The 12,193-nt window shown below is 33.6% G+C and overlaps 1 protein-coding gene across 4 annotated transcripts in view; it reads left to right on the top strand.

The window, feature by feature from the left end:
• The window catches only part of CACNA2D1 (calcium voltage-gated channel auxiliary subunit alpha2delta 1), a 504,363-nt gene that overhangs the window by 353,850 nt on the left and 138,320 nt on the right, over positions 1-12,193 (top strand). For all 4 annotated transcript variants that reach the window (XM_030822006.1, XM_030822005.1, XM_030822007.1 and 1 more), the window contains one exon: positions 9,634-9,765. In XM_030822006.1, the coding sequence (XP_030677866.1) occupies positions 9,634-9,765 (132 nt within the window). The remainder of the gene's footprint in view (positions 1-9,633; positions 9,766-12,193) is intronic.

Below are 12,193 nucleotides of genomic sequence, written 5' to 3'. Positions count from 1 at the left end.
AGTCCAGATTTATATGGAGACACTAAATTTCTTATGCAGTTGGGCAGTCTCACAGCAAAGCCAAGAGATTTCCCTTATCTAATTTGGTCTGTATTTCTCAGCCAGAGTTTCTTCTCAGCGTTAACAGGAGCTTGTATGTGCAGCATTTTGTGTGTGTGTGTGCACCTGTGTATGTGTGGATGGTGTCTGTTATGCCTATTAGACCTTATATAATTTCATTTCTTTTACTAGAATTTTAGTGTGACTATTCTGTATTCAGTGCAGCATTCATCAATGTGGTCTGCTTTCTGGAACACTTGGAATATGCCATTGTAAAAATTATTTTCTCACCAAATTATATAATATATTAAAAATCTTTTTTCAGTTTGCCATTGTCTTATAGCAATTGAAATGGAAAGGTTAATAGACTATTTTCTTCCTGAGATTCGTAGCAAGAAAATTAAGTAGTATTGTTGGACATTACTGGGGTTGGGGTAAGAAGGACAAAAGTTTCTTGAGGAAAAAGAAAATACTAGGTTTTAGTCACTCATACTTGCATTTTAGGAGTCAGATCAGAATTTATCAAGATAAATTAAAAATATATTTTAAATGCTGAGTATTAAGAGACAGAGAAAATAATGATGATTAATGATGAGAGCAGATAACATTTATTGTGCAGTTACTAAATGACAAGTAGTATTCTAAGTACGTATAATCTTCAAAAATAGCCCTGTGATGCAGATGCTATTATTATCCCCACTGTGCGGGTGAGGAAACTGAAGTTTAGAGAGGGTAAAACACTTTTCCAAGGTCAAGTGGTTACTTCTGACAGAAGGACGTGCAGTCTGTGAGAGGGTGGATCATGGGTGAGAATAGTCTGCACATATTACATACGTTCACATGCTCATTTTAAAAATACCACTTAGAAAAAGGCCTCACCAGCAAGAAAATCTATAGTATGCGTGAAAACACACACACACACACACACTTTAATTTGGAGTCCTTTAAATTTGGTCTTAATTGCATATTCATTCTTCTATGGCTTCCAGCTTCATTTCTCTGCTCTCAAGAGTTTCTGATGTTTTTTTAAACGCACATATTTTATTTCCCTTTTTAAGGTCTAAATGAAAGATCTTTAGGGTATTTCTTGTTGTTTTCATTATCCATTTAGGGTATTTCTTGTTGTTTTCATTTATACATAGCAGGCTATGTATTTACTGGAATATTACTCTAAAATATAGAATAGAAATTTAACAATTTATTTACGCATTTAATTACAAATACTAAAATTTCTCATAAAAATGACTGTGAAGTGGCCGGGCGCAGTGGCTCACGCCTGTCATCTCAGCACTTTGGGAGGCCGAGGCGGGCGGATCATGAGGTGAGGAGATAGAGACCATCCCAGCTAACATGGTGAAAACCCTGTCTCTACTAAAAATACAAAAAAAAAAAAAAAAAAAAACAAAAAAAAAATTAGCTGGGCGTGGTGGTGGGTGCCCGTAGTCCCAATTACTCAGGAGGCTGAGGCAGGAGAATGGCATGAACCGGGGAGGCGGAGCTTGCAGTGAGCCTAGATCGTGCCACCGCACTCCAGCCTGGGCAACAGAGTGAGACTCTGTCTCAAGAAAAAAAAAAATGACTGTGAAGTGCCATCAATAGAAGATATCGTATTTTCTTCAGATAATTATGCTAAAGTTTCTAGTTTATTTTACAAATTACATAATGTTCCTAAATTTGAAATGAAAATTTTCAACTAGCTGATTCTAATGAAGAATATCTTATGATGTGAGAGCGTTTAGATAAATTAGAAGATTAAGCAGAAGGAATATTGCTTTACACAACATAAACAGATTTACATTCTAATTGCTGTATGTAAAAGAAATGTGTTTTTGTTCAAGGAAGAGGAAATTACTGACCGGACTAAAACAATATGCTGACATGTCAGAAGTTGTTGTCTATGTAAGACGCTTAAGGAGATGTGCACCTTACGGTATTTTAATCTAGCTGAGGAAAGAACTGGAATAAAAATATGCTTGCTAATTCAGTTCTCATTCATAAATTTCTTGACCTTCACACCAACCCTATAGGCTGTCTAGGATCCTTAGTATAGCTATATTCATTTTTTTTAGACGAACAGAACAGAAGCACAAGAAGTTAAATGATTTGTTTTAAGTAGCATGTTGTGCCAGTGATTGTGATTCTAGGCTATCAAAGTCATTAATAATTTATTTGGTTCTGATAATATAAGAAGACAAAAACTTAGAATGCTTAAAGGATAAAACAATATTTTGACCTTGGGGCTCCTATATTTCTGAGGTTTCTTATATGAAATACAGCCCTTCTCCCTCCTCAAATCTTACAATTATCATTTTATTTCAAGTGACATTAAATCCTTCAATTAGTAGACATGATATTAGATCCTGGTGTCTTCGATTCCCCTTGCATTACCCTTATTTTCTTTAATAATAAAGTGGATTTCTTCTGAGCTCCTCCTCCGTGCTCCAGTATGCAGATTTCATTAAAGCAGAACAGCTGTGTTTCGGGCATTGGCCAGGTGCTCAGTCTGCAGGAAACTAAAGCGATAGGGGCCAAGGCCAGAAATCTCAGTAATACAGGGGCTAGACAACTGACAAGGACAAGGGCCTTTTCATATTTGTACCAAATTAACTGTAGGAATAAGGCTTATCTCCTCATCAAGGTCCTTGTGTGCCTTGGAGCCTTCTGCTCTGCCATCCTCAGTGGGAGGTGGATTCTGGTGCCCGAGACCTGATTAGAGAGATTAGATTTGGTCTTCCCATCTCCCTGTACCTTATTAATCTTTCATTTACACTGGGATTAGATGAGATTCCATTAGCCAAATCCACTGAAAAGATTCATTCATTTTAATATTTATGCACACTGTCTACTCAAAGTGGATTCTTTTTTCCCTGTGCACTTAATTAGATCAGTAGGTTTCTTCTTCTTAACATCTTTCTTTTCAGAGATTAGGGTTGGTGAATAAAATTAGTGACATCTGGCTCAGCTTATCGGATAATGCAGCTCTTTTCATGACTACCTTATTTATATGTTGTGAAATGAACGTTTGTCACAAAAGATATCTTTTGTTTAGAATCATACTTACAATAAGTGTTGAATCTAAAACTAAACAAAGTTTCTAATATTCTGTGATTGTCCAAAAATGAAAGGTGTGGAGGAGGTAACATTTAAGGGCATTAAAAACTAGATTTGAAACCCTTGCGTGCTTGTTTAAGGAATAGTAAGTTTCCAAGACTAAAATGAAAATTTGCCCAACCTAAAGAGTGCCAAAATGTAGAATGAAATAGAGACAAAATTTACTATCACAGAAATATTTTAAAATATGTAAACTTTTATTTTACAGAAGTTTACTGTGTTTTTTTATTGACACTATTCATTGGTTACACTGCTTTTTTTTCCCCCAAAGTTGATCAATTGTATTCGTAGTTATACTTGAACAGGGTTTCTCAGCTTAGGCACTACTGACTTTTTAGGATTGGTATTTCTGTGGGGTTTATCTTGTGCATTGTAAGATGTTTAAAGCATCTCTGGCCTCTACTCACTAGATGCCAGTAGCATCCAACTAGTCATGACCATGAAAAATGTCCTAGACATCACCAAGTGTTTTCTGGGGTGAACTATAGGTCTTAATTAGGAACTGTTGTGCTACAAAGGTATAGGCAATCTTGTTTTTTTGGATTTAAGATTCTAGATAATCAGAACTACACAAAAAGTTTTGAAAGCCTCGAAATAAATAGCTCATAGGGAGGAATTTTGGAATCTAGTATACTTGTTTGAATGCCATCTCTACAGCTTGCACTGTGTGATTTTTGTATAACCTTTTGAGATTTCATTTTTGTTATCTAAAAGGGAAGATAATACTAATATTCCACTTAAAGTGTCATTTTAAGAGTTAAATGAAATGATGCGCAGGAAATCACTAATACTTGGCATGAAGTAAGTGCTTAATAAATATTACTAGTTAATATTAGTAACAATAGTTTCAATAACATGCTAATTTTTATCTCAATGCAAGGCTGTAATAGGATAGTATTATAAATTACATGAAATGGTAACCATTTTTGCCTGTTTACTTATTTAACTGTATGATATTTTGTATTGTTAAACAAAAATAATTTTTAGTATCTAGTCCCTTGCATATCTTTAATAGCTACATCTCTTAAAGACTTATTAAAGTTATTTTATATTTTCAGTAAGTCCTAACGAATGTTTTTCTCTTTTTTTTTTTTGCATAAATCTGCTTTATTGGAAAGCTGTAGGTAAGGGTACAAAGATTCAGTTTTAAAAGATGAGTAATTTCTGGAGATCTAATATACAGCAAGGTGAGGATAGTTAACAATATTATATTGTAATTTTCTAGGAGGATAGATCTTAAATTAATTCTCCCAATTTCCACCCTAATGGTAGTTACGTAAAGGTGATGGATAAGTTAATTAACTTGATTTTGATGATTACAACATACAGGTGTATCAAAATATCACATTTCATACTTTATACTATTTTATATGTCAATGACATCTCAAAGCTGTTACAAAAGCTGTAGTTGACATTATAAATAACAGTAAGATTTTTCAAATAGTCATATGGTGCCATCAATGTATGGTGAGGCCTTGGGCCCTCAGTAAATCAAGAAAATGTATTCAAACTTAATACAAACTTAAGAAGGAGCAATAGTGCAACATTTTATTGGTTGAAGTTTGCAGAAGAATGTTGGATTCAGAGCTCGTCAAATATTCTGTATTCCTTGTCAAAAACAAGATATAGATAGAAGAGTCGTGTCTTTTAGAAGAATTAGCAGCAAATGTAAGGGGTTTCTTTTGTGCCGTTACAAATTAGATTTTTCTTTCTTCCCTTGAGAATCCAGACTGAACAATAGAATACTCTGAAAGGGAGAATTGCTGACACCAAGGCCGTGTTTTTGAAAACTAAGTAAACAAAGAATAGAGATGTATGCTTGGCATTCTGAATCGATTATCAGTGAAATCCTATTATGCCACTCAGAATAAAGGCCTCAAAGTCAAGGTTTGATTTCCAAGCATTCACTGCTTTTAGTAGGCTTGGCCTGGGACATCTATAAAAGACTTAATTTTTACAAAATCGAATTTTCTAACAGGGATAAAGATCTTCATTTCTTAAAAGTTGACAGAAAATGAGAACTAATTTTACTCCTAATCTAAGACAATTAGCTAAATTTGTCAGCAACTGGTAGTAGGTTCAAGGCTAGATTGTCATTGAGCAGTCTTCTCTAGTGAAAAAATATTGACCACTCATGTGCTTCTAATCTCATCTGAAGCAAGAAACTGGAAGTGTATGTGAATGTAAAACATTACTATTTGTCAGGGGTAGGGAAGAAAAAGAGGGCAACTGTCAAAATAATATATAATAAATAATATGATATCATATAGAACAAAGGTCCCCAACCTCTGGGCCATGGACCGGTCTGGGTCCCTGACCTGTTAGGAACCGGGCCACGCAGCAGGAGAGCATTACTTCCTGAGCTCTGCCTTCTGTCAGGTGAGCAGCAGCATTAGATTCTCACAGGAGCATGAACCCTGTTGTGAACGGCACATGTGCGTGATCTAGGTTCCACGCTCCTTATGAGATATCTAATAATGCCTGATGATCTGAGGTGGAACAGTCATCCCGAAACCATGTCCCACCTCCATTTGTGGAAAAATCGTCTTTAACGAAACCAGTCCCTGTGCCAAAAAGATCATAGAATATATAATTGAGAATATAAAATACAATATAATTTTAAATAATACCAATTTATAGAATACCGTTCACCTGTTATACATATTATTAAATATATCTTGCCAAGATAGATATATTTATGGTCAAAAATATTTTAAGATTTTTCATGAAGAATTTATTCTGGAATTTTTATATTAAACATTATTTGGCTACTAATTTACATTGATATTTCCACAATTAAATAAGATCTTCGAATTGTTTGCTCTGGACATTCAAATAAAGATTATGACATAGAATAATAATTGCATTTTAAAGTCTTTGTGATATACAATGACAAATGAAACTTTTTGTTGAATTTTGTTGAAATTTATTGAACTTTAGTGAATCAGAGTTCCACAATTATTTTTTGAGATTAAGTTTTTTTATGAGTGAAAAATACAGTTTCATAATCTAGAGTAATATTTGCTGAAAATAATTTTCCAAGGAATTTGGCCTTGTTTTATTTTTCCTGTTACGAAAAAATCACGTTTTATACCTTTTATTTTTTAAGAACTACAGTGTCAGGAAAACAGGAGAGACTAAAAATACTTTCTAAGAATAGAGAAAGGCACCAGCATAACCACATAAACTCTTTATAATATAAAACAAAATATCTCCTGAAAAACAACTTTTAACTTTAGAAAGCACTTGACTTACCCGGTTGTAACCAGAATAGTTAAAAAAAAAACAAAAAAAAAAAAAACAAAAAAAACCACCTAAATAAACTCTACCTGCATATTTAGAGAGACAGAGAGAAACAGAGATGGGGGTTAAGGGGCGTCCTGGGGAGAGATAGAGACAAGGGAAGAGAAAGAGAGATAATGTGTGTATAAATACAATGGAAATGACAGAGCACAATTCATATCCAGGAAATGACATAAACTTGTTTTAGCATGGCTGGTATTGTGCATTTAGTGTTATATTATCCATAATCTACAGATTACCCTCTTATTTCAGCATTATTTATCCTGAGTGTGCTAATAGCACAAAGATGGAGAAATGTTGGGCACTTTAGTAATCCTGGATGAGCTATTTAATTTTATAAGGTTAAGAAGAAAAAAAGTCTGGTCTTTTCAAGGTACCAGAGTAATTTAATAGGTTTATTAGTCAAATATAATTCGTAATGTGGATCAGAAAAATATAGGCAGATATCCCAAGGTCTAAAATAGTATTCATTCTTCCTTGTTTGCTTTGATGCTTTATATATTTTCTTTTCCATTTTTTTTTAGCTGCTTTCAATATTATTTGAGAAAAAACTTTCCTAGTGAAGCAATTTAATGCCACTTTCTAGTTTTGGTATTTTAAGGAATTTGAATGGTGTAATTGAATGAATGATTCTTGCTCTGTAATACTCTGATGAAGAACTGGAGACACGTATTCTCTGCGTAGTATAAATCTCTTGAAGAACATTGCTCAGTGAACACCACGTGCGTGTTGTTAGGTAGATCCAGTCAAACTGCTCTCTACAAAGGCTGTAGTAATTTTGCATTCCTATGGCAGATCCTCTTTGAATTCTGATTTCTAGACATCCATAAAAAGACTGTGACTGATAGGATAATGATTGCATTAAAAAGTCCCTACAACTATACACTAACACATGGAAGTGTCTGTATTCTTACGTCTTACTACACATTGAGTATTATCAAGTTTATAAACCATACTGATGTGATAGGTGTGCAATACCAATACTTTCATTCTGAGTCAAATTTAAAAGCAGTTCTAGTGCCTAGTCTGGGAATTCTTTATATGATTTGCTCATTTGTAGATGAACACATTTTGAGAAAAATATTTTGAAATCTACCTGAGTAATGGCTTGTCTGAAAAAGAAAAATTTCAAAGCATCAACTGGAAATTTTAAAACATATCGCCAGAATAATAGGAGTATTTTAGAGCTTGACTTTTTCCCTCAGTATATGAAAGTATAATTCACAATCAGTGTGTCAGTACCAATACTTAGTAGCTGTTGAGTTATCAAACAAAACTAAGAAAAAGTTAGCAGCCTTGAAAACAAATAAAACTTTATTAAAAATAACTAGATGTTATTGCCTAATATGAATGAAAGAATCAAGGAAATTAAAGAGATAGAATAGATTGGGGATTAATGAAGTCTGTCTGGATCATAAATAAACATTTGTTTAATAGAATGTTACTATAAAAGTCATAAATGTTTAAGAGAAAACACAGTGTTCCTCTTTCTATGCTATTTTGTATATTGATATAAATATTCATGAATAGTGGGTATCAGTTCAGGTTATCTCTGTGAATATAAATTCTCATATAACTGGCCGCTTAGTGTTCACTGGATCATGCTTTTGAATATGAATTCTCTAGTATCTCAGATGCACGATGGATCTGACACAGCTCATGAATATTCACACACACACACAACTGATCTTTTTGAAAGTAATCGCATCCATAAAGATGAAAATCTTGTTAGTTTTCAATAATGAGGACTGCTTTAGCATGCTGGCCCCAGAAGAGTTTCACAATCACCTTGTTTTTGTTGATTTCTTTTTTGGTAAATGATACAACTCTAAAATATGAACACATAGGCTGTGCGTCTTGTTTCATGGGCGCTGTTTTTAATTTTACCTTTAAAAAGGCTTGTGCATGATTTAACCACGATAGCATTCATTTCTTTTATTTGCTGTCATCACAGAAAAAAATAGAAGAAAGTTAAGCTGTATCTCCAGTCTTTATCCTAAGCACATTTCCACTGTTCAGGCTTGGTCAGAGATTGTCAAATGCAATGTGGCCCCATCTGCTAATCTCTGGGGGCATGGTGTATATTTTACATAGAAAATTATCTATGCCATTTTTTTGTGTAAAGGGAAAGTTATATTAGGCCAATTAAATTTTTAGTATGCTAGACTTGAGAAGTTATGATCATGAAGGCTCTTAATTATAAATTATGCACTATTTTAACCCATATTATATCCTACATTATGATTGCTTCTCTTTGATTGTAATGAATGGTATATGTTTGTAATACCTATCCAAGATCAGTTTCTAGTTATAAATACGTATCCAAATCAATCACCTGGCCCTTATCGGCACCATGCTCTACTTGTTAATAGAAATAACCAGGAGAAAAAAAAAACTATTGTTTATGTTTATGAAGGTAGTGATAAAGTGTCAGCTAGTTTGTTTCTAACACTGATATTGTCAAGCCTCTGAGTAAATTTTCCCATTACTAAAATATGTACATTTTTGTTTTATAAACATAGTTAATAAGCTATGCTCAATGACATCTTTTTTTTTTTTTAAGGTAGCAGGCTAATTTATGTTGCTCTGCCGCAGAGAGTCATCAATAGTTGATTACTGTGGTCTTAAAACTCTGTCCTAAGGTGCCCCATAGGTTTCATCAGAACTACCTCTGAGGATAAAAAGGAGTACCACTCATCTCTCCTCATATTTTATGTGTCACAGTAGTTCTCAAGCCGGAGTGATTTTGCCCGCAGGGGCCATCTGACAGTCTGGAGACATTTTCGCTTGTCACAACTTGGGGGTGGGGAGGTACTAGTATCTAGTGGGTAGAGGCCAGAGATGCTGCTAAACATTTTCACAGGATTAGACCTCACAACAAAGAATAACCCAGGCCAAAATGTCAGTAGGGACACTGTCATATAAAGTTTTGTTTTCAGAAATTCTCTCAGAGTATAAACCTCTTAAAAAACATCTTTCAATGAATACTATGTACATGTTGGTAGTAGATCCAGTTAAACTGTCCTCTAAAATGTCAAAAACTTGTTGATAACCACTGGATTAGAGTTATTTTATAGGTAGAACAATGAACATATTTTATATTACTTTGTAAATAAATGAAGACATTCAGTTTTTAATTACAAATTTGAATTAATTAATTGTTTCTCTCTCTTACATTAGCAACAATTGTGTTAAATGAACTCAACTGGACAAGTGCCTTAGATGAAGTTTTCAAAAAAAATCGCGAGGAAGACCCTTCATTGCTGTGGCAGGTTTTTGGCAGTGCCACTGGCCTGGCTCGATATTATCCAGGTAGGTGCTTAGTGATTCAATCACTGTCAAGTTCCAGCCTCAATGTTTCTAGAGAATACTCTGTTATCTTCCCTGATATTGTAAGAAAAAGATGACTATATCACACTACTTTTATAAGGAAAGAATATTCCTCTTTACGTGGCTTTAGATTGACCACAGTCACTTTAAACTGAAATACCTAAGGAGCAGTTGGAGTTATTGGTACCTGGAATCAGGTCATGCTGCTGTGAGACCATGAGCAGGTATCCTTAGGTATATACCTGGAACAGGAAATTACCGTCAATCTTAAAACAGCTCTGAGATAAAGGCCCAGCTGCTCAGCATGCACCAAACTGTGAGTCACATTAGAGAATTGAATTGAATTTTTATAAATTAATTGAAATATTTACTTCAGATTTTAGGTCTGTGATTGAAATTTGTAACAAAAGTTTAATGTGCTTCTTTAATCAGTAGATGTGGATCTGTTAAAATGAGTAGCGCAAGAAATAAAATGAAATCACAAAGAAAATAGAGTTTTTCTTATGTGTCAGGTTATATTACTTCTGAGTGCATCTCAGTGATCATACATACTCAATGAAGATGAATATATTTGTGTTAAAGTGAAAAAATCTTTTTATAAATATGTATTATAAAAAAGACTAAGGAGAAATAGTAATTTCTATAACAAAATGAAAAATTAATTCCTAGGACGTCCTGAAAACCTATTGAAAACACTTTAAGTGAAATGTCTATTGGTGTTTTTACCTTCTCCATTTTTTAGAGCAACTGAAAAACAAAATGCATTTTCTTTCTCAAACATGATCTGAGTTATGGGATACATGCTAGGTAATTTGTCTTTAAATGGCTACAGTATGACCTTAAACAGCATGATTCTTCTTGAGACTTGGGTGTCCTAAACATGTTTAACAAATTGAGTTATTCATATAAAAAGTCACAGCAGAAAATAAGGGTGAAATAAAAATTAGAAAATATATAAGTTTGGATTGTAATATTATAGCAATGAATGAAAGTATCTGGATATCAGTGGAACGAATGGTACTCAAATTAGGTAAAAACCATGTAACTTCTGCAGGGTTGCAGATGCCAGATGGTAAAATCAGTAATAATTTTTTTCCACATAAGTCCAACACACTAGGAAAAGCCAAGTTTGATTTAAATATTGAAAAAATGAGTTATAATTAAATATTTGTATTGTTATCTGATGGGAATATATTACGTAGTTTATAATAGTGGAATTTTCCCTTTATGGAATATTGTTCACTTTAGTAGAACCCTTCTAAACATAATCTTGTTAATTTATTAACATGTTAAATACTATTATCAGAAGACTTAAAATTTGAGTATTATGTTATATAATACTTATATAAGACAACATAAAGGAAAAAGACAACACCACTCATGCGCATAATAAACCTGATGTAATAAACCTTAAAATTATATCAGGTCTTATAAAACATTTATAAATTGTAAGACCTGATATAATTTAAAATATAGGAAATAGACATCTGATGTCCTATCCTATAATATACAAATATAAGAATATATTTGTCAGTAACTTACAGCATTATGTAGCTTTTAAGTCTTTTCATATATCCTTTATCATAACAATACTCCATATATAAGTAAGGGAAAGAAGGAAATGATAATTAAAAGAAAACAGGATGATAATGAGCAATCAAGAGCCCAGTAGCAGAGATAAAATGATGATGTAGAGGAAGAGAGAAAAGGGTTACAAGAGAAAAACAAGAAGAGGAGAGGAAGGAAAGAATGCATGCAAAATGGGAGAGAAAACATGGGGATCAAGAGGTGGATGGAAAGATAAGTTGTATTATGAACCCTTTTCAAAAATGGCTCTTTTAACAAATAGCAGTTAACTTTAAAAATTACTAATAAAACATATTCTGTAATTCTTTAATTTCAAATGCTAATGGAGGGATGATGGCTTTAATTTTTTAATGCTAATCATATATTTTCAAATGTGTTGACATTTGTTCACTTCATCTTGGAAAACATATTTAGATATTTAGCAGAATTCATGTGGTCTTGTTAGAGGTAGGAGACAGACAAAAATCTATGAAGATGGGACGGGTTTCCAGTGAAACACTACCCTCAAGCTGAAGACAGTTTAAAGCTTAGCTACAAGTCCGGGGTAAATCCTCGGACCAGACTGAGAACCTCCCTTCTTGTTTGATGTGCTTTCCTCTGATTGATCCCCACTGTTCACCTATTTTACATATATGTACCCTTTCCTAATTGGCTTTTTACACTGTCATAACCACCTTTGAGAGGTGCCTTTGTTTTAGCCTTTTTGCATACTTACAAACCAATCAACATGAACTCCCCATTCTGAGTCCATAAAAGCTCCAGACTCAACCACACTGAGCAAGAGACCACCTGACATCAGGTAGGGGGATGACCCATACATTCC

The sequence above is a fragment of the Nomascus leucogenys genome, chromosome 11 (assembly GCF_006542625.1).
Source record: "Nomascus leucogenys isolate Asia chromosome 11, Asia_NLE_v1, whole genome shotgun sequence".
NCBI lineage: Eukaryota > Metazoa > Chordata > Mammalia > Primates > Hylobatidae > Nomascus > Nomascus leucogenys.
The sequence above is the reverse complement of the archived record's forward strand: the minus strand, read 5'-3'. Positions and strand labels throughout refer to the sequence as shown.